This window comes from Nycticebus coucang, chromosome 22 (genome assembly GCF_027406575.1).
Source record: "Nycticebus coucang isolate mNycCou1 chromosome 22, mNycCou1.pri, whole genome shotgun sequence".
NCBI lineage: Eukaryota > Metazoa > Chordata > Mammalia > Primates > Lorisidae > Nycticebus > Nycticebus coucang.
In genome coordinates, this window is record NC_069801.1 from 42,990,997 (window position 1) to 43,015,543 (window position 24,547).

Sequence of the window (24,547 nt, forward strand, 5' to 3'; positions counted from 1 at the left end):
CCGAAGTGAGCTCCCAGAGGGAGGGGACTTCTCTTCCTGCCAGGGCACAGACTGGGGACATGGAGCTGTCAGTCATGGCCTAGTCACACTCCCTTTACATGGAATGTCACCTTCTCACATTTCCCCTGAGAGGTAAGCAAGAGTGAATCACAGCCCAGTGAGCGGAAGAGAACTGCCCACACTTCTAGGGGAGTCAGAGTGCAGATGGAAGAGGCGCTCAGTCTGGAAGCCCCCCAGATACACAGGCAGACAGAAAAGCCCCACCCCTGCAGGTCTGGCAGTATCCTGAGAAGGCCCTGCTGCCCCTGTTCCCTGGTATCCTGGCAGCCTGGAACTGGTCTTTCTCTGACTGGCCTCTCAGGCCTCCAACTCCCAGGAGCTTCTGGATCGTGGGAGGACTTAGAATCCCTTCTCTCCCTAACAAAAGTGTTTCCAGGAGTGACTTCCTTCTGGGACTGATGTTTGGCCTGACAGGAGCCTCATCTGGAAGGTCCTTAACTCAATGAATTGTTGAGAGAGTAAGTGTTGGGGTCAAGGTTCAGTCTGTGATCATGATAAAGGCTCAGTCTTCACCCAGGGTCAGGATTCAATACATATGGATCAGGGTCATAATTCAGGCTAAGACCAGATTCAGGGTTCTATGAGCAGGGTCAGAGTCAGGCTCAATGTGTTATCAGAGTGAGGACTCAGTGTATGAACCAGGCCTGTCTGTTCCCAAGGTTAGGGCTCAGTACATGGTCGAAATAAGGGCTAATGTATGTCCATGATCAAGGTTCAGTCTGTGTTCATGTCAAAGTTCAATATGTGGTAAAAATTAGGATTTAGGGGCGGCGCCTGTGGCTCAGTGAGTAGGGCGCCAGCCCCATATGCCGAGGGTGGCGGGTTCAGGCCCAGCCCCTGCCAAGTTTGCAACAACAAAAAAATAGCCGGGCGTTGTGGTGGGCGCCTGTAGTCCCAGCTACTCAGGAGGCTGAGGCAAGAGAATCGCTTAAGCCCAGGAGTTGGAGGTTGCTGTGAGCTGTGTGAGGCCACGGCACTCTACCGAGGGCCATAAAGTGAGACTCTGTCTCTACAAAAAAATAAAAATAAAAATAAAAATTAAAAAAAATAAAAAAAATAAAAAATTAGGATTTAGTCTATAGTCCAGAGTCAGAGCGCAGTCTATGATAAAGGTCAGAGTTTATGTGTGGATCATGAACCATACATGTGGGTCGCGACCCCTTTGTAACAATGAAAATACATCCTGCATATCGGATATTTACATTACGATTTATAACAGTAGCAAAATTATAGTTATGAAGTAGCAACGAAAATAATTTTATGGTTGGGTGTGACCACAACATGAGGAACTATATTAAAGGGTCACAGCATTAGGAGGCATTAGGAAGGTTGAGAACCACTGGTTTAGAGTATGACCAGGGTCACGTTCAGTATATGATCAAGGTCAGGATTCGGTATGGACTGGGGTGAGAACTCAGTCTAAGATCAGGGTTATGGGTGCTGTCTACAACCAGACTCAAGATTTACCTATGACCTTGGCTAGGTATATATCTAGGGTCAAGCCTCATTCATTAAAATGTCAGGTTCCAGGGTTGGATTAGTCACTTAGTAAATCTAGGTAACAACATCCGCCCCACCCCACCCCACACCCCTTCCAGCTTTCCCTATCCCTTAGGGCCTTGGCTCTCAAAAGAGGAAAAGGCAAAATTGTGCACAGTCTGGCTGGGCTGAGTAGCCTCTTCCCTGTCATGTTCCCGGGGTGCCCTCTGGTGGCAGTCTCTAGCAGTGCTATTTCCTCAGCCTGGGTCCCTCCATCTGGCCATCTCCTTCATTGGAGAGCTTTGTCCTTTGTGGTCCATCAATGCTCATCTAGCCAGCTCTACACTCCAGTGCCACCTACCCACAGAGAAGCAGAGAACTGAGCAAGTGACTGTGGGAACTCCAACACATACAAAGAGATTCTCTGCTTTTCTGCCCAGAATCAGGTATCTTGATAAACCCTATTGCCGGGGACCTGGAATCTCAGCTGTATGAAAAGATTCACAACTTTTCCTTATTCGTTTAACAGATACTCACTGAGCACCTATCTCATGCCAGGTAGACACTGAGGGTAGAATGGTGAATAAGACATAAGTCACAATCTCTTGGAGCTCCTGTCCCACTTACTTCTCCCCAAGTCCCAGACTATCCACAGCTCTCAACAGAAAGGCATGGGCCTCAGCAGAAGGCTGGCCATGATTCAGAACTGGGTAGAGGTTAGACTAGTCTGGGTTACGGGTTGTCTGTCTTCATGGCTCCTCATTGCCTGCCCACTCCCTGCATGCTGACGGCTTCCCAGTGCCTCGGCTTTCTAGAACTCAGGGCTGTGGCTCCAGCTCCAGGGCAGTCCTACAGGTGAATAGGACTTTGCTTTACCACAGTCCTCACTTTTCCTCCAAAACCCAATCTCCCACCCTACACCCAAGTGCTCAAACAAAATTCTAGAACTTCCTCCTGGATTCTTCTTCACTCCTCCTAAATTCTTCCAGTAAGGAGACCTGTCCCATTACCTCAGAAATGGGTGCAGAATCTGTCCTCTTGGCAGCGGCCCCCTGTCCCAGCCTCTAGTGGATCTCATTGCAATGACCTCCCTACCACCCCCTTATTTTCTCTCATCCCTCAACACTCTATTTTCCACACAGCAGGCAGAGCAATCTTTATGATCATAAATCAGATCATGTCACTTCCCTGCTTAAAGCCCTCCAGTGGCTGCCATCTTACCAAGAATGAAATCCCAACTCCTCACCCTGGCTTACTGAGCTTTCCATGAGCTGAGCCATATCCCACCCCCACCTCTCCAACTCCCTCTCTAACTCCAGTCTCAGCAGCCCTTCCTTTTGTTCTGACCCGAGGCCAGCCCATTCTCACTTTAGGGCTTTTGCACTGGCCGGTTCCTGAGCTTGAAATGTTCCTGCTTTTGACCATTGTATGGCTGACTCTTGTCATTCAGACCTCAGCTCCATGACCACCTCTCAGAGAAGACCTCTCTAACCATCCAAGACCTTCCATTACAACTTCCTATTGTAATTTTCTGCATAGCACTGTTCACTAGCTACTCCTTTCTGTCTTACTTATTTAATTCTTTAATTGTCTATCTCCCTCAAATGGAATGTGAGCTCCATGAGAACTTGTTCACCACTACATTCCCAAATAGCAGGCACATAGCAGGGCCCAGGAATTATTTGTTGAATTGATTAGTAAAAAATGGTTGTAAGTGGCTAGTAAAAAAATGGTTCTAGTAGGAAGAGTGGGAGGGGACTCCAGTTCCTAGCCCCTTCATGGACTCCCTTGTCCAGGCTAGCAGTAGTAGCACAGCCTGCTGGGCAGGGCTCCCTACCTGTAGCACCCTGGAGCTCCCCTGCCCTCAGCAACACCCCTCTTTTCAGAAGGAACAGCTCTGTGTCCTCTTCAGCAACTCCTGGACCTGTGAGGACAAGGCCTGGTGCCTTAGTTCTTAAACTTTCAAGGACAGAGGTGGGTATGAGAGGCTTTAGTCCTCAGCATCCCTGCAGGAGCTTTCAGTTCCTGCTCAAATTCTCCAAGGTCAGGGAGCTTGATGCCCTGTGTTGTCAGAATCACATCTTCACCTTCAACAGAAACCTGGCTCTCTTAGACTAGTCTGGGTTATGGGCTGTCTGTCTTCACGGCTCCTCACTGCCTACCAGAATCACATCTTCAGGGCCTGGGGCCTGCAGAGGGGTGGAGACAGAACACAGAGCAGCCTCACTGTGTTTAGTAGTGGGGCTGCCCTAGGGCCTTCTAAGTAGGGAAGAGTGTGAGGGGAAATCTCCCACGTGGCAGGCCTGGAGAGATGTTGGCCGTGCTTTGCTGGGGCTGAGTGCAGAGTGGATGCTGGTGTGGAATCTTTCCTGGTGGGCCTATGGAGGGGGAGGGGCACAGGTGAGGTAAATGATGGATGCTTTTCATCTGGGGGTGGCAATGGAAGGAACTCCAAGGACCCAATGTCACTCTCCTGCCCCATTCTACTCACTCACACCAGTAATCCACAGCCCTCTCCCCTGAGCCCTGATTGCATACTCACTCTTCCTCCCCAGCAGCCAGGCTTCCAGAACAGAATCTGGAAGTCTTATGGGTGGAGAAGAGGAAGCAACCCTGAGATTGTATTTCCAGGCATCTGTCAGCAGGTGGGAGAGGGGTTTGTGTTGGGTTTCTCATTGCAGGACTAAAATCCAGGGTATCTCTTCCCAAGATGCTGCTGAGTGGGGTGGTCTAGACTACACCCCAGGGCAGCATCAGCATTGGCCCCTCTCACTTCCTACTCTACCAAGGCAGTAGGTGGCATCTGAGGCTATAGACAAAGGCACCAGACAGAAGAGATAGCACTGGAGCCTGGGGAGGTGGTCTTCTTTACACATGCCCAGGGTCAGGGTGAGGAGGTGCTCTGAGAAGAGGTCATCAGCTGTAGGGGTTAGATGCTTCAACAGTTAGGGCCGGTCAACCCATGTGAATTATTAGACAAGCTGCTCAGCACCTCTGAGACAGGTCTGCTCTTCCCTAGGTCAATGAGAGAGGGAGACAGCAGGAGAGGCAGGGGCAGAGGAGGAAAGACAACCCCAGGGTGGGTGGGAAAAGTACCCAGGTCATGGTTGAAGAGCATCAGAGCCTGACCTGGAAAGAGAGACTGGTGATGAAGCCAAGAGTGGATGGGTTGGGAGTCATGGCCAACAAGGGTGGGTGGGGGGGTGTCGGTATGTGCCACCATCACTGCCTGCCTGTGTTTTTGCACGGACAGCAAGGGCTGGCCTGGAGTTGCAGTGACTTTCCCTCAGTCCTAAGCCCCCTCTACTGGACATCCTCACCCAGACCACAGGCTGGGCCCAAAGTCTGCAAACCAGTCAGCCTGGGTAAAAGTCTGGCCCCTCACCATCCCTGCTGCCCTCAGCCACAACTGCCACCCCCACACGCATGAGTGACATCAGATAGTGTTACCCACAGTCTGCTGCCAATCTCCATCTCTTACAGATGCCAGGCAATTGCAGCCATGGTCACACTCCCATGTTCATCCAGCCCCCAATCCGACACACTGTCCACAGACAATCACATGCGCACAGCCCGAGGCAGTGTCACACATTCCCCTCCACTGGGGCTGCTTTCTACACCTCGAAGAGGGGCTCATGCTAGGGTGCTGAAGCGCTTGGCCACAGGCTGGGAGGACCCCAGTGGGCTCAGCCAGAGGCCCCACAGCCAGCCCCTCCCTCCTGGCCTGCACCAGTACAGAGGACAGACTCCAAAGGTGCTTTATTGAGGGGTGAGGCACCATGGGAATGAATGGTGGGCAGCGCAGGATGATGGCAATGAAACTCACACTGAGATCTTCAGGAGGGGAGAAGCTCCCTCACCACTCACCCCTGTCAGGATTCTAGCCTTACCTCCCCTTGCCCTCAGAAGAATGGGGTGTTCTTAACCCAGCTGTACCCCAGGGACCATCCTGGCTCAAGTCAGAACACCCTCCTCCATATTAATCCCGAAGATCGCCTTGGGAGGGAGCTAGAAGCCTTTCACAGTGTGCAGAGACAGAGACAGCTCAAGCTGGCCTGTTCCTCCCTTTTCCAGCTCTTCCTTCCATCTCCTGGGGGTGGGTAGTGGTGGTGGGGTGCAGGCCTTGCTGGTAGTTAGCCCGTGAAGAGTGGATGCCTCTTGGTTTATAGTGCCCAAATGCCACGAGGGAGGGCAGAGTGAGGGATCCAGGGTCCCAGTTTCAAGTCTGGAGGATGAGGTGCAGTAGGACCAGAGATCCCGTCTAAGGGGCCCACTCTGTGCTCCCTTCTTCTTCTTTTTTTTTTTCTTTTGGCCGGGGCTGGGTTTGAACCCGCCACCTCCGGCATATGGGACCGGCGCCCTACTCCTTGAGCCACAGGCGCCACCCTCCCTTCTTTAGGGTGTAAGCTTCAACCCCCTCACCACGTTCTTTTCTCCAGAAGTTCAAGAGATGGGACAGCTTAGGCCACCTGTGCACAGCAGCGGACCCTTAGGGGAAAAGTTTTCTTTTTCTTTTGTTTCTGTTATTTTCTTAAATGCCACTGAATCGAGGGAACTCAGACGGGGAGTCAGGCCTGGACGCTGCTCGCTAGGGGGCGGCCCGCTCCCGGGGCAGGTTGAGCGGCAGCCCTTCGGTGCGCAGCGAGCAGACCGCGTCCAGGGCGAAGGCGCCGGGGCCGGGGCTGGAGCGGCCCGAGGACGCGGCCGAGGCGGCGGGGCTGAGCTGCACGGCCGTCGTGTCCTGCGCCGTGCGCTCGCTGCTCTCCATCTCCAGCGCCACCGGCCCGGCGCGGCCGCCCTGGCCCGGGCCGGCCGCCGCCGCCGAGCGCGACGTGGGGCCCCAGCGGCTACACACGCAACAGGCGGCGAAGAAGCCGAGCGCCAGCGCGAGCAGCGCCGGCCCCACGACCAGCGGCGCGTTGTGCCCGGGCAGGAAGGAGGCGAAGGCGCCCACCAGCGTCACGTTCACGCCCGCCAGCAGCACGCACAGACCGCAGGCGCAGCACAGCGCGGGCGACGGCAGACCGGGCGGCAGGCCCGGTAACCGGCCCTGAAAACGACCTGCGGGCGCCGGGGCCTGGGGCCCCTGGCTCTTCTCTGCGGGTGGCATCGGCGTGCGTCAAGCTCCCTGCTGCAGCCGGCCCTTAGCAGCCCACATGTCAGAGACTGAGCTCGCGGTTATCCTGCAGGCATACAGCAAGAGGAAGGGGTCAGCACGGTATCTCAGCCTCTCGTGGAGGCTTACTTCTGTGGCTGCATTCTGGCAGCGCAGCAGTCATCTTGGCCAGCCCCGTTTCTGCCTCTGGGAAGCAATAACCCATCCTAAATGGGAAGAGTCTGCCTATTGCTAACCCACCCAGGTGCTGGAGTCCTTCATGGCTGGTCTTGCCATCCAACCCATTCCGCTTGTCCTCCAGACACAGCCCCTCTGCCCCCTCTCTTCCAGGAAGCATACCTGGTTAATTAAGCCAGTGAATGGCTGTAAAGTGCTCAGCATGGAGTCTAGTCCTGTGTAGGTGCTAGATGATGATCTGGTTCACACCATACACATTAAATGATCATCTATCATCCTCAGTAGTCCTAATTTGGAGGGCAGGTGGCAGCTCCTGGGATTTAGATAACCCCCTCCTCCAAGTTTATGAGGGCTTGGAAATAATCTGATCCAGCCCTTCCTTATTCAAATGAAGAAACTGAAGCTCAGATCAGGACATAGGTGACCTGTCACCTAGCCTAGCTGTCCCCCACACTAAGCTCTAATAGACAATGACATTAACTGGTAGCAGTGACATTAACTTTCCTGAACGTCAGATGATGTTCCATGTTTCTGACAGCCAGTGAGAGGAGACAGTCCCCACAAGGACTGGGTTGGGCTGGCTGGATCCCACCCAAGCCCCCTGACCCTTTCTAGACTGGGCGTTCTATTAGATTTCAATTACACCTTCATTACAACTCTCAGGATTTCTACCCTTGAACCTGGACCCAAAAGCCACAGAATTCCTTTCTAGGGTTCTCTAGGTGTCTTTGGTTCTGCAGTGTATCACCGGAGTCTAGAATTCTGGAAATGCGTGCAGAAGCAAGAGTAATGTTATAAATCTAGGGATTTATGACTTCTATTTGAGAACTCTGTTCTGCAACATTAAATCATAGTTGGTGCAAAGACCCTCAAAGGATGAGATCATAGCTAGGTTCATAGTGAGCTGTGTCTGAATCATGAAAAAAAAAAGTTAGAAAAATGTCTTGGATGGAGATGAAAGGGGAGAAATCAGATGGTAGCACAGGAGGGAAGAGAGTACGTAGGGTAGGGAACAAAGAGTGTGACTTGGACAAGTGGCTTCAGTCTTATTTTTGTTTTTTTAGAGACAGTCTCACTTTGTCACCCTCAGTAGAGTGCAATGGTGTCATACCTCACAGCAACCTCCAGCTCTTGGGCTTAGGCGATTCTCTTGCCTCAGCCTCCCGTGTAGCTGGGACTACAGGTGCCCACCACAAGGCCCAGCTATAAACATCTTTTTTATTTATTTATTTATTTATCGAGACAGAGTCTCACTTTATCACCCGCGGTAGAGTGCTGTGGCATGACACAGCTCACAGCAACCTCCAGCTCCTGAGCTTAGGTGATTCTCTTGCCTCAGCCTCCCGAGTAGCTGGGACTATAGGTGCCCGCCACAACGCCTGGCTATTTTCTTGTTGCAATTTGGCTGGGGCGGGGTTCGAACCCGCCACCCTCAGTATATGGGGCCATCGCCGTACTCAACTGAGCCACAGGCACTGCCCTGTGCTTCAGTCTTATCATCTGTTATGTGGGGTTAACAACAGAACCTACTTCAAAGGGTACAGTGATAGTTAAATACTTTAAGCTAAATAGTATTTAATAAATGTTAACCACGTCATTGTTGTGGTTGACAGAGAAGGGGGCTGTGAAGTCTCACATCTGGGGTTTGGGAATAGAACAGTTTGGTCTGTCCCCCAGGTGGAGATGCCTTCCTGAGTATCCAAAGCCTGCACCCTTTGGAGAAACCTTGATGATTACGGGAGTGAAAATGAGAGCTCATGTCAGGGAGGAGCAGTTCACATCCTTCACTCTGGACACAGGTTGGAATCAGCCTGGCCCAAGCAGGTCAGAGGGCCCGAAAGGCCACCACCTCCAGGCCTGTCCAGATGTGCTGACTCCAAGGCTCCCTCTCCCGGCACCATGCTAAGAAATAGCATTCTACTAGGACTCCAGCCAGAAATCACCTTGCTGCCGCACCAAGCTGGCAGGAAGCGAGAAATCCTTGGCAAAGAAAGCATGTATTGACCTTTGAGGGCATCTATAGACCACAGGTTCCCCAGGAAGCTCCATATTTGTATGAACCTTCTGCTCTTTAACCTGCAGCTGACGGTTCTTCCAGGCAGGAATAGCAACCATGAAAGGAGTATACAATTTACAGTTTGAAAAGCACTTTTACATGTACAATATTACCGAATCCCTAAAAGTGGTTGATGCTTATTAATAATCACATTTTATAAAAGAGAAAAGTGAGGCTCAGAGAGGCAGGTGGATTGGGGCTCTGCTGGCTACTGTAAAAGAAAGAAAAGACATCCTGGGACCAGAGTCAGAGAGCAGATGATCTGGTTCACAACATACACAATCTTGCTTCATTTTAAAGAGAAGGGCTTGATCTTCAGGAAGGGCTGTGGGATTCCCCAATTTTCTCCTTTTAAACCTCTTCCCCACCTCTGACGTTATCTGACACGGGAAGGGTTTTCTTTCCTGTGGGAGGGCTCAACTCTGAGGCTGATGAAGGGTGGTCATGGGGGGGGGAAGTCTGGCCTGTCACCTCACTTCACTTGGACTCTGACGCTGCCACTGGACAAGCGTCAGGGAGGCCTTTAGTGGCTGGAGAGCACAAGGATCTTGTTTCTTTTCCCTTATAGGAAAGATTCTCCTTTGATTTGGGTTTCAGCAGTTGTACTATGATGCACCTAGGTGCTTTTTCTTTGTATTTATCATTTTTTGTATGTATTGTCTTCATATGTATTCCTCCTGGAACTTCTACAATCTTTATCTCTCCCCCCAGTTTTGGGAAGTTTTCAGTCATTATCTTTTTCTTCATTCTTTCTCCTGTCCTTCTGGGACCCTAATTGTATATATGTTCAACCAGTGATATTGCCCCATGTCTCTTACACTTTATTCCGTATACTACAGCCCCCCCCTTCAGTCTGGATATTTTTCTACTGATTTATTATGCAGTTTACTAATCTTGTCTTCACACATGTCTTCTCTGTTGCTAATTCTACCTATTGAGTTCTCAGTTTTTGTTGTCGTCACTCTTCAGTTCTAGAATTTTCACTAGATCATTTTTCATAGAACTCCAGTTTTTTACTGAAAGGCTGTCACCCTTGTTATCTATTTTCTTGAACATATTAAACCCTTTAAAGTTCATGTCTGAAAACTCCAACCTTTGGATCTTTCTGTGGGCTTGTTCCTGTTGTCTGTTTTCTTGCTTTTGGTTTTTGGCCATTTGGTCATATTTCCTGGAATGCCAGATAATTTTTTATTATATGCCCAACATTGTGTATGAAAAATTATAGAAACAGTATGAAGCTCTGGATGATAGAATCTTCCTCCCAGAGGGGAAGGTTTCTGACAAGCATCTAAAAAAGGGACAGGGGTGGCACCTGTGGCTTAGTGAGTAGGGCGCCAGCCCCATATACCGAGGGTGGCGAGTTTGAACCCAGCTCCGGCTAAACTGCAACAAAACAATAGCCAGTGCTCAGCGCCTGTGGCTCAAGCGGCTAAGGTACCAGTCACATACACCTGAGCTGGCAGGTTCTAATCCAGCCCGGGCCTGCCAAACAACAATGACGGCTGCAACCAAAAAATAGCTGGGCATTGTGGCAGGCACCTGTAGTCCCAGCTACTTGGGAGGCTGAGGCAAGAGAATCGCTTGAACCCAGGAGTTGGAGGTTGCTGTGAGCTGTGATGCCATAGCACTCTATCCAAGGCGACAGCTTGAGGCTCAGTCTCAAAAAAAAAAAAAAAAAAAAAACATGAGCTTTTCTTTTAGAACACTCAAAAGCTCGGACCCTGGGCAGGAATTTGCTTTCCTTTGAACTGAGTGTACTAAATCAAGGAAGCAGCAAAGTAAGTTTACCTTCCTTGAGACAGAGAAAACATACCCTGTCGTTGTCTGCTGTTGACATTTGAACAGTGTAAGTGTTAATTTCAGGCGCTGTCTGCAGGATCTCATTCTACAAACATTTCTCAAGCCTAGCACTGTGCTAGGTTAAGCACTCAGGCTTTGGGGTCAGGTTTCAAATCCTGACACCACCACTGCCATTGAGTGGTCTTGGGTGAATTTATTTACTCTTTCTGTGCTTCAATTTCCTCATATACAAAATGGGGGTGTAATAGTAATACTTAATCACATGTTATAAAAATTAAATTAGATATTACTGTGTGTGCTCAGCATAACACAAGTTAGTTATTGATCTGAAAGTGTTAATTTCAGATTCTCATCTAGACTTCTAAACCTGGCTGAGTAGACTAGGTTGTATTATATCAAACCAATTCACCCACCAAGGATAACTTTAAAAAGCTCCATAAAGCGTTTAAGAAATCTGTTTAAAGGTATGGGAAGGCTAGGCATGGTGGCTCTTGACTATAATCCTAGCACTTTGGAGGCTAAGGTGAGAGGATCACTTGAACCCAAGAGTTTAAGGCTCCAGTGAGCTATGGTGGAGTGCTCCTCTGCACTCCAGTGTGTGTCACAGAGAGACACCCTGCCCCACAATGAAATAAAAACAAATAGCCATGGCCAGGTATAGTGGCTCACGCCTGTAATTCTAGCACTCTGGGAGGCCGAGGTGGGCAGATTGCTTGAGTTCAGGAGTTCAAGACCAGCCTGAGCAAGAGCAAGACCCCATCCTCTACTAAAAACGGAAAAACTAGGGATGGAGCCTGTGGCTCAAAGAAGTAGGGCGCTGGCCCCATATGCCAGAGGTAGTGGGTTCAAACCCAGTCCCGGCCAAAAACTGCAAAAAGAACCCAAAACATAAAAACTAGCCCAGCACTGTGGTGGGCACTTGTAGTCCCAGCTACTTGGATGGCTAAAGCAATAGGATCACTTGTGCCCAAAAGTTTGAGGTGTCTGTGAGCTATGATGCCATGGAACTCTACCCAGGGCAACAGAGTAAACTCTGTCTCAAAAATGGAAGGAAGGGAGGGAGGGATGGATGGAGGAAGGGAGGGAGAGTGGGGCGGGGGGGGGAGAGAGAGAGAGAAAGAAGAGAGCCAGAAGGAAGGGAGGAAGGGGGAAGGAGGGAGGGAGGAAAGGAGGAAGGAAGGAAGAAGGAAGGGGGAGGAGAAGGGAAGGGAAGGGAAGGCAAGGGGTGAGCATGAGAGAACTACCAAGGAGGGGTCCAAGATCTTTGAGAGAATATTTGGTGTCACTTTTCCTTTAAGGCATTTTCTGCTCTGTAGGAGGTGGCAGATTAGGAAGGGACTGAGAAGCCAAAAAATAGAATTTAGGACTTAAAAGGAGGAGAGATCCTATTAAACACCTCTAGCTTTTAGTTGGGAAGCCCAGAGGGCAACCCCTAAAAGTAATGGTTAACCAAATATAGACTAGGCTAGTCTCAGAAGAAAGATTATAATGAAGTTTCCAGTCAATGTAATCCCAGACTGGGCTAAGGTAGCCTGTCCCTTTTTTATTTTATTTTATTATTATTATTTTTTTAGAGACAGAATCTCACTTTGTTGAGGGCAGACTCTGGCTTCCGGCAGAGCTGAAGGGCCCCAGTGACACAGGGCTCTGTAGCAATTATAGGTTTGTGTCCATGAGACCAAACCTCTGCACCCGTCCAGCTGCCCCGGGGCCTTCTGCTCCCCTCTGGTCCTTCCGCTGCTCTCAGACTCCCCCACCAGACTCGATAGGCCACAGTCCCCAGTAGGGCTTATACATGTGTTCAGATTAGGATCCCCAGCCAGGGCCTCTGCCTCCATCCCAAGCAACTGAGCTGCCTGGGGCCAGCAGGAGGGGTGGAGGGAGAGGACTTTAGACCATTTGGAGTGGAACTGCCCTTCCATCCATCTCCTTCCAGTATCCCCTCTAGCTTAAGTCCTACTTCCCTTAGGGACGCCAGCATCTTGTATGTGGACCATCGAGCCCTCTGCCATCCTAGCTCCCTGACTCCTTGTCTCCAGTGCCGGGTTCTTCCTTTGCCCCCTCAGCTACCATCTCCTTCAAACTTTTTAAACAGGGGGCCACTTCACTGTCCCTCAGACCGTTGGAGGGCCGGACTATACTTAAAAAAAAAAAAAAACTATGAACAAATTCCTATGCACACTGCACATATCTTATTTTGAAGTAAAAAACAAAACGGGAATAAATACAATTCACGCTGCTTCATGTGGCCCGCAGGCCGCAGTTTGAGGACGCCTGTCCAAGACCTTTTAACTCTTGTTATCACCCTGAACCATTCTACCTCTGAGAAACCCAGACCTTATACTCTTGACTGTGACCCCACTGCAACCCCTATACAAATATTTGTACAGCACCAAACATGGTTTTCAGCCTTTTATACATATTAACTCATTTAAACCCCATGACAACCTTTAGGTAGATATTACTGTCATCTATCCCCATTTTACAGATGGGGAAACAGAGGTCCTGAGAGGTTAGTTTCCCAAAGTCACAGACACGGCAGTAGCACATGGCAGAACTGGGATTCAAAGCTAGGCTGTGTCTCCTAAATCTGTGCTTTTCACCACTACTCCAAAGTGCCTCTTGCTGTAAGAGTTCTCTGATCTCATGCAATCCCTGGAAATCTACATTTTCTCCATTGTCTTCTGGCCTCCACTTCTTTCTGCATCCACCAGAGAACCCACAATGACTTACTGCAGCTACTCTCTTGCAGCTTGACCCGTCCCTTTGTCCTTCTGCCAAAGCTGCCACAAAAGCCTCAACCTTGCATTGATTCAGCTTTCTGCCTCAAGTCTGTGCCCAAATTGCTTAGCCTTGTACGTGAAAAGAAAACCACAGCCAGGCAGTGCAGGCCTCCATGCATTATGTCTCTGGCATCACTGAGGCCTCAAGGGTCTGGAGGATACCTCCGCCTTCCTAGTCTGAGCTCAGTAAGTCCCTCATGAGACCACAGCTCCTCCTGGATGGACCTAAGCCTCTCCTATCTTAGAATCAAATGGACCAAAGCCTCTCCCCTCTCCTCCCTCTCCTTTGACTCCACATCTATCTCCAGCTATCATTCCCTCCTCTTCTTGAAAGTGCTATCTACAGGTGGCCCCTGTGGCTCAGTGGGTAGGGTGCTGGCCCCACATACTGAGGGTGGTGGGTTCAAACCCAATCCTGGCCAAACTGCAACAACAACAAAAAAAATAGCTGGGTGTTGTGGCAGGTGCCTATAGTCCCAGCTACTTGGGACACTGAGACAAGAGAATTGCCTAAGCCCACGAGTTGGAGGTTGCTGTGAGCTGTGACTCTATGGCACTCTACCCAGGGTGATAAAGTGAGACTTTGTCTCTAAAAACAAAAAACAAAAAACTTTCTACGCTCTGTACTTCACCTCCTTCTCAAGAGTAACCCACTCCCACTCCAATCTGATTTCTGTCCCATCACACTCTAATCTTTCTCTTACCAAGGCCAAAGCAGGTTCCTTGTCACTGAATTCAGTGAACACTCTTTGGTTCTTAGCTACCTTGACCTCTCCACAGCCTGCGTCCTGCCAAAACCCCGTTCTGGAAACAATCTCTTTCCCTGGGGTATAGCTTCCTTAAATTTCACCTTCCTCCACAGAGCCAACAGACCCATCCAGAAAACCCAGGCTTCACCCTCAGCTCTTCCTCTCCCCTAGGCTTCCTCCCACACATTTCCAGCCCATCAGCAAGCCCTGCAGACTCTCTCCTCCAAGTCTCTCTCAAATCCATCCCTTCCTCCCCAGTTTCACTGCTGAGCAGTTCTCCCCTCTCTCCCAACTGTTAGAATCCTCCTAGGATTCTCTCTGCTGCTGGCCCAGCCCCAGCCCCAGATCCCTCTGGGCCACCTCTTGATTTTTGTCTGGGAGAGCAGGCTTCCCAGGTGTGTGAGGTGCCTGCCCTGAGCCATGAGTCTACCTTCCCTTCCCCTGGCTAACCCCAGCTCTACCTACAGAGTGCAGCCGGGATGCCCTTCCCTTCCTCCCTCCCTCCTTCCTCTCTTCCTTCCTTCTTCTCTCCCTCCCTCCTTCCTCCTTCCCTCCTTCCCTCCCTTTCTGAAACTCCCCAAATCAGGGCTCCCAAACTCCTGATGGCACCGTGACTGCTGTGCCCAGGTCTGCAGGCTCCTGAGGACTGCCTTCCCTGAGGAGCCGGATTATGTCCACTTTGTTTCAGTATCCCCAGTGGGAGGGGGGCTCTCCCCAGGGGCCCGTGAATATTGGTTAACTAAACGGTGAATGGAGGCCACAGATGTCTGTCTTCCCTGTCTCTTGGATTTGAAGCAGCTCTGTGCCCACTCCTCTCTGATTCCCTTGTCACTCTGGGCCTTGGGCAGTGCAGGGTGGAGGTGGATTCTGGGGCAGAACCTCACCCAGTTAACCAAGGGTAGGGAGGGACCAGGGTAAGAGCTGCCCGAGGCAGCTGTCCAGCTGGTGTGTCTCCCTCTGGCCAGAGTCTCTCCTGCTTTCTCACCTCTGTTTTATCTAGGGTACCAGTTCCTGACCTTTTGTCTGGGCACTCCTTTCCCCTGGAGTTCAGGTCCTGATGGTGTAACCCCTCCATTCCTTACTGAGTCCCCTCCTCAGCCTCCTCCAGCCTCCCCCAACTCCTGCAGCCTTCACTTGCCTGAGCCATCCGCGGACAGATGCTGCCCTGCGTGTCCTGACCCGCTGACCCTGAGCACCCTGGGCCAGCAAGAGGCAAGGACTCTCCACCAGGGGAGTGCCGGGGTTAGCTCCCTGGGCCAGCAGACCACGGGAGGTGGGGGTGGGGGCAGTGGCCAGGTCGTCCCCCGCCCCAAGGCAGCCTGGCTGCACGGGGGTCTTGGGCCGAGCTGCTTGGAGATCCGGGAGGCACTGGAGAGTGGGTGGGGGCGTCGGGCCCTGGGCTCCCCTCGCGCACGGCACGCTTGGCTCCTTGGCTCTCTCGGAGCAGCGCCCACCTTGGCGACAGGCAGGAGGGGTGGGGCAGCTGCCATCTCCTGCCACGGCTACCGGAGCCCCTCTGGAGCGTCATGTCCCCGCCATGGGGTGGCGGCGGGAGCAGCGTTCTCACCACCTACCTCGCCTCTCCAGCTCCCTGCGGTCCTTCTTGTCTAGGTTTCCGGTTTGCAAGCACCCTTGCAAATAACACCTAGCCCGCCCACACCTTCCTAGAGCCCCACGTGGATACACTGCAACTCCCTAGACCAGGAGCGCAGGTCGCGCTGGCTCTGCCACATCCGCCCGGGGCTGGAGCTCGGGGGTCAGGGGGATTTTTCCAGGGATGGGGCTTGATTTCAGCACCAATCCTGCACCCTAGGAAAGAGTGTGGCCTTGAGCCCACTAGGGGGTGACTATCTCCTGGTGGGATGTGTAGGAGCATGATGGGGGTGAGGGGCGGAGAAACCCGCTCCCAGGCTAGACGCAGAGAGGGCCGGGCGGAAACCTGCGTGCGGTGCTGACTCTCCAGACACTGCAGTTCCCGGGCGGCATCTCTTCCTACTTCTGCCTTCATTCACTTATCCATTCAAACCCCTACTGGTCATGACCATGTGCCAGGCAGCCTTCCTCCTGACCGTGGTCCTTTCAGGGAGGCAGGAGGTGTTACAACCACCCTCCATTTGCAGATGAGGAAATCCATGTTCATAGTCCTTCAGCCTCTCTCCCCAAGCCCACAGGTGAACCAGGGGGTGAGCCGTAGCTCCAGACTCCAGCCCCAGCCTGGGCACTTCTGCAGGGTGGCCCAGCAGGGATGTGGCTTCAAGGTGGCTCCTTAGACCAAGCATTCTCCACTTTTGGGTCACTGCTGTGTTCTCCATACCCAGCCCAGGCCAGACATGGCTGAAATGTCAGAATGGCTATTGGAAAGAACCAATTCCATCTGTTGAACAGAGCACTGGAAGGGCTGGACAGACAATGGCCTGTCCCTCTCCACACCCTCTCTCATGCTGAAATTCCAGAGGGTTCTGGTGCTGCTCAGAGTGAGAAGGCATGTTTCTCTAACACTACCTACCTGCCAGCTTGGCCCCACCTCACCTTTTCTCAAAACATGAAAGGGGACCACTCCTGTGACTGAGGGAGGCAGTGGGAGGGTTGAGGGTGGAGATACACTTGGGAAAGGTGTATGTGGACTTTCGTCTGAACTGGAGGGAAAGAGGCATCAGGAAGGCCACAACAGGGGACAAGAGAGGAACCAAAGGCCCAGGCCCTGAGAACTCTCACCCAATTCCCAAGGTGCCTTAAACACTCAGCAAGTCTTCCTCAATGGATTTAGCTCTGGCTTTTATATGTGTTCATTCCTTACTTTAATTCACACTGATCCCTGGCACCTCTCTGCCTGCCTTGCCAGGCACCTGGGATTCCATAGCCCTGCCTTGGGGAAATCATGGCTGAGAGTGGCTGACGGTGGGGAACTGCCCTTCCCACAGCTCAGGCTCCATGCCCCCCTCCACCCTTGGGGCTCTGTTTGTGGTACTGAAGTGAGGATGGGGTAAGGCTTTCCTCATTGATCAAGGAGAGGCCACCAGGCCTGAGTTCTTGTTGATGGTGATGATGTTGAGGAAAAGGAGAAGGAGCAGTGAATGGCTGGAACAAGGTGAAGAGGAGGGAAATTCAAGGAGAGAGGAAGCAGATTTCCCTTGGCCAGAGGAACCTAAGTGTCCACAACTGGCCAGCATTTGTTAAATTCAGTCCCTTAGTGGAGGTCTGTTCCACTGTGGTCAGAGAGTGGATCCCTGTGGCCTGTGCAGCAGACAGTGGAGATTAGAGCCTGGGGTGGGGAGAGATAAGTGACCCAGATTCAAGGCCAGGCTCAAGACCTTTCACTCCATGAGTCCTTTTCCTTGCAGGCCTTCAGCTCTCCCATCTGCACAATGAGATAGGCTCTCCTAGTTTTGGTTTGATTTTCCAACACTGCCTGGGCTTCTGTTCCCACACACACTCTTTCTTTTTTTTTTTTTTTTTGTGCAGTTTTTGGCTGGGGCGGAGTTTGAACCTGCCACCTCTGGTATATGGGGCCAGTGCCCTACTCCTTTGAGCCACAGGTGCTGCCCTGTTCCCACTCTCAAGAGAAGAAATAAGAAATAGACAAGGGCCACTTGTGACTAGGCTGTGATGGAGGGAAGCTCTAGGGTTATGGGAACACAGTGTAGTCAGGGGAGGCTTCCAAGAGGAGGCATCATCAGCTCCGATCCTAGAGGAACAAGACTATTCCTAGCTTACCTTCTGCTCACCAAACAGGGTGAGATCACAGGGAGTGGGTGTCTCTGTAGAGGTCAAACAATTCTGCTACACCAGGAGGGTACAGGCATGGAGGGAGGAGCCCTCTTTTCTGTATGGCCACACACCCAGGCCTCCTGCTCCAAACTCTGAGAAGATGGGGCTCTGAAGTGTAATTGTTTTTACATTAAATTTAAGCCATTAACACTTATTAAGCACCTACTGTGTGTCTTGCCTGGTGCTACAACCTAGAAAAGGGGTAATATTTAGTATGTTTAAATGGGCTTAATAATTGTTTTGTGAAAAGGAAGACTTCAGATCTTCCTGGAGAGGGTGTCTGGGGTGGCCAGTGGAAGAGAGTGAGAAGAGGTTGTGGTGAGGGGACTTTCAAAGGTGGGGAGTTTTGATAAGCAAAGAGGAGCAGGGAGGGCCACTTGGACTCCAAGGCTTTGAGGCAGGAAGTGTTTAAAAGGTTCAGAGAGCAGTGAGAAGATAGGGGAAGAGGGAGGGCTGGAGGTCTTGTGTGGGGGACTTAGAACAAGAGTCCCAGAATTCAATTCCGAAGTTGCCTCCTCTGACCCCTAGGCCAGGTTGTCTGTCCCTCTGTGAGCCTCTCTCCTCCAGGGGCCAGGAGCCCCTCAAGTTCTCCTGTCTGATTCACTGCCTCTCAGAGCCTGCTCCTGAGAAACTGCCCAGAAGTTTTTGATATTCTGAAAAGAATGCAGCCCAGTCCCTCTACATGGCTAGAGAGCTTTAGAACCCCAGCGCCAGGCCAAGGGAGATGAGGATTCCTGTCTATGGTTCCCCATGGGCCTGTGGTCCACTTCTGTAACCAGGATGAAGCACAGCACTGTTGCATCCTGGTTGTAGTCAGGACCATGGGTTTTAAATTCCAGAGAAACCAGTCAGTAGATCACAAAGGGCCTGAAGCTGAGCTGCAGTCCAGAAAGAAAGGCCAGGTTAAGAGCTGAAACAGGAGCCAGGCATGGTGGTGCACACCTGTAACCCTAGAACTTTGGGAGGCTGAGGCAGGTGGATTGCTTGAGCTCAGGAGTTCCAGACCAGCCTGAAAGAGTGAGATGCGGTCTCTACTAAAAACAGAAAAACTAGCCAAGTCTTATAGCCAGGTATCTGTAGTCCCAGGTTGTTAGGAGCTATGACACTACGGCACTCTACCCAGGGTGACACGGCACTCTACCCAGGGTGACAGAGTGATACTCTGTCTCCAGCAAACAAACAACCAACCAACCCCAAAGATCTGAAACGGGAGCTCTGTGTATATATGTGTGTGTGTGTGGAGGGGTTCTGGTGACACCTTGCTTGAGGCCCCACCCATGCCAGTGGAATCCAGGTGAAGGCAGCTCTGGTGGCTCCAGGGCCTGGTTCATCTATGGTTTGGATCTTCTAATCCGGGTGGGCTCTGAGATAGGGCAGCAGGCAGGAGGCCGGGCATGGCAGGGGCGGCCCTCAGCCCTTGACTCAGGACTCCTCAGCCCCCCGGGCCCCTGTCTTCAGCTTCTCCAGGGTCCTGCTCACAGTGGACAGGCTGTTGCGGGCTTCTGGGGGAGAGACCAGGTACAAGGCTTCCTGAACTGTCAGTTTCCCACAGACCTATCAGGGTTGGAGGAACCTAAAGGGACCTGGAGTTGGAGTGCCCAGTGACCCCAGGGCAGGGCTGGGGTAGAATGGGGACATGGGGGCATCCCAGGGGCAGTTTCAGCCCAGTTCAGAGAGGCAGCTGTGGTCAGGACAGCTCCTCAAGAGGACAGCAGCAGGGGCTGGGGCTGGAGGCAGGGCTCTGGAGCTGCCTGCTGACTCCTTTACTCCCTAGCTGTGTGACCTCTGGATGCTACTCACCCTGTGCCTTAGCTGTCCCACATATAAAATGAAGTTTATTATATACCTCCCTCATACTGTTGTTGTGAGACTTAAGAGAGTTAACACACGTAAAGTGCTTGGAACAGTGTCTGGAATGGGACCTTTTGCTGAGTATCAGGTGTCTCTAGCACTGGGGGCAGAGACTGGGCTGGGCCCATCTTGAGAAACTCCTGCTCTGGAATTTTCCAGATAGGGGAACAAGGAGATGCCCAGTTTCAAGTGCCAGCTTAGAGAGCTGGATTCCACAATGGGGGAGGGGCACGGAAAGATAAACTGGGGCAGGGAAGTGGGAGGAGCAGTGAGGTGCCTGTCTCAGTGTCCTGCTGAGCCTGATTTAGAAGCCTTTGGACAAACAAGTGATGATCAGTTCAGCGTGGAGCAGGATGGGTGTGATGGAACAGGTGGAGAACTACCCAACTGCCCTGCTCCCTGTATTGGGGCAGCCCTTCTGCGTGCCCTGCAAGGCTGTTCCCTGGGCCCCACAGAGTCAGACAGGGATGATGAGGAGGGACCCTGGAATTCTGGAACTTACCGTCCTTATTTCCACTGATACTGGGTCTTCCTTCCCCATGGTCTGGCCCTGGATGGGGGTGGATTCTTAGGTTCCCTGCAGGATGAGACCATCCCAGGCTTCCTGGTTACTAAATCATTCCCAAATCAAACCCTACTTAGAAAGGGAAGTCCTTCCTGGTGTCTAATTTCCATCCCTGCTGCTTGCTGTGTCTTTATTCCACTGTGTTCTTTTAGTTCTCTCACATGATCTGGGCTGAGCTGGGGGTAGGGGACAGAGGAAATGGGCCCCTGAAGAAGAAGAAGGCAGGTTTTTTAGGGAGGTGGGGGTCCTGGGGAGAACTGGGGATATGTAAAGCCACACAGGATGGATGGAGATGGGAGTCTGTGTGTGGGGAGGTGGGATGAGGTTGGGAGCTAGGCAGAGTTTGTAGGATCTTCAGTGAGATGGATGGTATTTATGGGGTTCAGGGATGAACAGGGAGTTATCTGGAGATGTTGGAGGCTTGTGGGGAAGGGAAGGTCCCTCAAGAGAGGTGGACTCTCCAGGTTCTCTGAGCTGGTTCAGGCACTTTTGTAGCACACAGCAGGCTGGATTCTGCCACGCTGCAGTCATGGCAACGCTTGCACAATACACATAAGCCACTGTAACCAGCCAGCCAGCAGCAGTCTCACACGTGGTCTCGGCCCAGCCACACCGTGGGTCACAGACTTACACATAAAGGGTCTCACTCTGTCCTTGGCAGAGGAGTCTGCTGGGATAGGGGGAGGAGGACTCACCTATGGCAGACAGGATGTGGTCCAGGTCAAACCGAGCCTTCAGAAAGGGGTAGGCCAACATGAAGATCCCTGAGAAGAGGGGCACAGAGGGGTTCTGTGATGGGGAGGTGGCCTGGTGAGTGTCGGGCACCAGGAGGCTGTGGGTGGGCTGTGAGCCTGGGGGTGGTTTGTGAAGTGATACGGGTGTGCGTGGGAGAGCACAGTGTGCAGGGCTGAGACTGTGAGTGTGTAAGTATGAACCTGTGGGTGTATGCATGGGGGGCCCTCTGGGGACCTGACTCACAGCCTGGGCTGGGGGACATTGTCTGTCTGAGTAAGAGGCTACGGCTGCCTCCACCCACCCAAGTGGAGAGCAGGTTGCTGGAAATGGGCCCAGAGGCCACCACCTCCAACTCTTTCTCCACGTCACCCTCCCCAGGGCCCCTCGGGCAGCCTGGGAGCTCCTGAGCATGCCCTTCCCCACCCAGACCTGGGGACGGGGTAGCAGCAGAGTGAGTTCTGTCCTGCCTATTCCCACATTACCCCCAGACCAAATATCTGCCACAATCTACAGGTGCAGCTGCCCAGAGCCCCCTGCCTGGTGCTTCTGGTTCTCTTTTTGGCCCAGGGCGGGATGAAGGATAGCACTCAGTATCACTGTGGGGATATCAGTGCACCTGACACAGAGACAGACAGACAGAGCTGCTCTGGAGACAAATAGGGAAAGAAGAGGAATACCCCTGAATTGGAGCCTGCCTTGGCTCAAAGAGGATTTCTGGGAACTCCTGCCCCCATCAGAGGCTGAGGAATCCCATCACAAACCCAAGAGCCCAGAAGAGCAGAGAGGAACAGCCAGAAAGAAGTGTGACAGCAGCTTCCCTCCAGCCCCTTCTCCCTCCCTGCACCCCCTGACTCACACCTCCAGTTTCCATTCTCCCCAACCCTTCCCTCCACTTCTCCTTCATAGGACCTTGCCCCTGCTCCTCTCCCCAGAATCCCCCAGCCCAGCCCAGCCCAGCACCTGCTCACCCAGCCCAGCGGCCCCGATGAAGATGCCACCCACAGCGGCTGCAGCCTTCGACACGGAGACGATGATGATGATGCTGCCAGCCACCAGGCTGAGGGCCACACAGGCCATCTGCAGGTAGCAAAGGTCTCTGCTGCTGCTGGGGTCATCCATGCAGGCCTGCCCAGGGCACTGCCTCCAGCTGGTGAGGCCTGTCCCCTGAGACGTCCTGGAAGTCTCTGCCTTCTCAGATGTCTCCTCGTTGGAGCTCCACCTTCAGGGTGGGAGTTCCTGGGTAGTAAGACTCTGAGTTGGGAAATCTGGGATTAGTCTGTTGTCCTATCCCACAGCTTTCTCAGGGCTCCCCAGAGCCACTTTGGCCTCTAAGGCCTCTAAAGCTGTAGGCTAATCCTGGGACCCCTGCCTGGACACATTCTGGCTGCCAGGGTTCTAAGGATCCCCAGGGGATCCTTCTCTGCCTGCCTCTATCCAGGAAAGCCCTAGTTTTGCCCAGGACATCCTTTCCCCTGCTCCCTGGAACCTGCTCAATTGCCACTGAGACTTGGCCCGTGGAAGCCTAAAGCCATGAGAGGCGGAGCAAGGGAGAGTTGGTCCAGGGGACATGGGTTCCTCAGAGGTGTGGGCAGGAGGGAGGTGATGAGTTATTTATGAGGTTGCAATGTGAGCTGCCACCTGGATTCTGGAGGCCACTTGGGCAGTCAGCCAGGTTCCACTGTTGGTTTCTGAGGGGGTAGAATATGCTTGTGGCTTCACATGGACTCAGAAGCCAGGGATGTGAAGAGACTTCTGGACACACGCTCAGGGCCCCTCTGCTGTCCTCTGCCCTTTGACCTGAGGTGCACCTGGGTCCTGTGTGTGGCGTTCAGAGATGGAGATATGGAAGGGGATTTGGATGCAGCTCCAGAGACAGCAAGTATGACTAAGGTAGGAAGAGGAAAACCAGAGGTATCCCTCCAAGTCCACTCTCTGGCTCTGCCATGACCCCTCCATCCCCAATTTTGTCCACCTCTGGTTTCCCAGGAGGGTCAGAGAGATCTGAGTTTGAGGCTCATTCTTGGAGGACCCCTTCTCTTCAGGTGGGGTTTAGTATGCACCTCTTTTTTTTTTTTTTTTTGTAGAGACAGAGTCTCACTTTATGGCCCTTGGTAGAGTGCCGTGGCCTCACACAGCTCACAGCAACCTCCAACTCCTGAGCTTAAGTGATTCTCTTGCCTCAGCCTCCCGAGTAGCTGGGACTACAGGTGCCCGCCACAACGCCCGGCTATTTTTTGGTTGCAGTTTGGCCGGGGCCGTGTTTGAACCCGCCACCCTCGGTATATGGGGCCGGCGCCTTACCGACTGAGCCACAGGCGCTGCCCCAGTATGCACCTCTTTTAATTGCCAGTGGAATGAGAGGCTGAGCCCCCTGGCTGCCCCCGGCTGTGCACTGACTTTAAAGAGCAATAGCAGAGGTGGCTATGAGGGGGATCCACAGAAAGGGAGAGCTGGGAAGAGGAATTAGCAGAGGCTGGCTCCTGGGGGAGGGTGCAGGAGGCAGGAGCAGGAGTCAGGGGTCTGGTTGGCACCTTCCGTCCTCCTGGACTGAGTACCTCTCCCCAACCTGTCTGACCTACTTGCAGGATCTACCACATTGAGGCTGGGCAGCGGTAACCCAATCCGACCCAGCCCTGGGCCCTGTCCCCAGAACTTGGTTCCAGGCTTCATCAATAATTGCATTCTTTGGCCCTTTATGGATCAGGGCCTCTCTAATCCTAGGATAAGGCCCTAGGCACAGTTCCCAGGGTCCCATCCTCTTGCTCATATTCCCATCACCAAACTCACTGGCCTCTCTCTGGATGCTCCCTCTCTCTTACCACATGTGCTCTCATGAAGCCAGGCTCAACGCCTCCTGCCTTCACAGCGGCCCTGCCCCTTGGCCTCTCCTCTCCTGCCCTCTGCCATCTAGAGAACACCTCCCTTTCCACCAGGCCTGCCTGCCCAGCCCCAGCTCTGTGAAGCCCTTACCAACCACCCTGAGCTGCTCACCCCTGCTCCTGCAGCCCCGTGCTGAAGCGCCACTTGCTGCCCTCGTTCTATCTTCTCTGTAGACTGAGAGCCCCTCCAGGTTCTGGGAATGAGCTCCACAGAATGTCAGGGATAGATGGGACCTGGGCTAGGCTTCTGGATGTAAGGACAGAGTTTAGGGAGAGGGCTTGGATCATCAAAGAGGAGGGCAGTGGGTAAGAAGGAAGCTCAAAAGAGGCTTTCCTTGGGTGTGGAGTGGGGCTGAAGAAGTCTCCAGGGTCACCCAAGTGGAGCTTCAGCTTCACTGCCAGGAAGGTGGAGAGCAGTCTGGGTGAGGAGAGGAGAGGTGAGGTGAGGTGAGTGCAAAGCACAGATAGGCCTTCAGGCTTTGTTCTTGGTCTCCATATAGAAGAAGCCCCTAGAGCTGGGCATTCCCCA

General features: G+C 52.5%; 2 protein-coding genes across 2 annotated transcripts; both read right to left on the reverse strand.

The window, feature by feature from the left end:
• Positions 1-6,127: 6,127 nt before the first annotated feature.
• TMEM275 (transmembrane protein 275) lies at positions 6,128-6,649 on the reverse strand. Its single transcript, XM_053575057.1, has one exon. It carries the CDS (start codon positions 6,647-6,649, stop codon positions 6,128-6,130), a length of 522 nt encoding a protein of 173 aa, XP_053431032.1.
• Positions 6,650-19,051: 12,402 nt separating this feature from the next.
• Positions 19,052-23,055, reverse strand: KNCN (kinocilin). Its single transcript, XM_053576627.1, has 4 exons — positions 22,108-23,055; positions 21,100-21,168; positions 20,342-20,416; positions 19,052-19,490 (listed from the first exon to the last, which is right to left on the reverse strand). The coding sequence occupies exons 1-4, from the start codon at positions 22,256-22,258 to the stop codon at positions 19,411-19,413; spliced, it is 375 nt and encodes a 124-aa protein (XP_053432602.1). The 5' UTR covers positions 22,259-23,055; the 3' UTR covers positions 19,052-19,410.
• Positions 23,056-24,547: the final 1,492 nt, after the last annotated feature.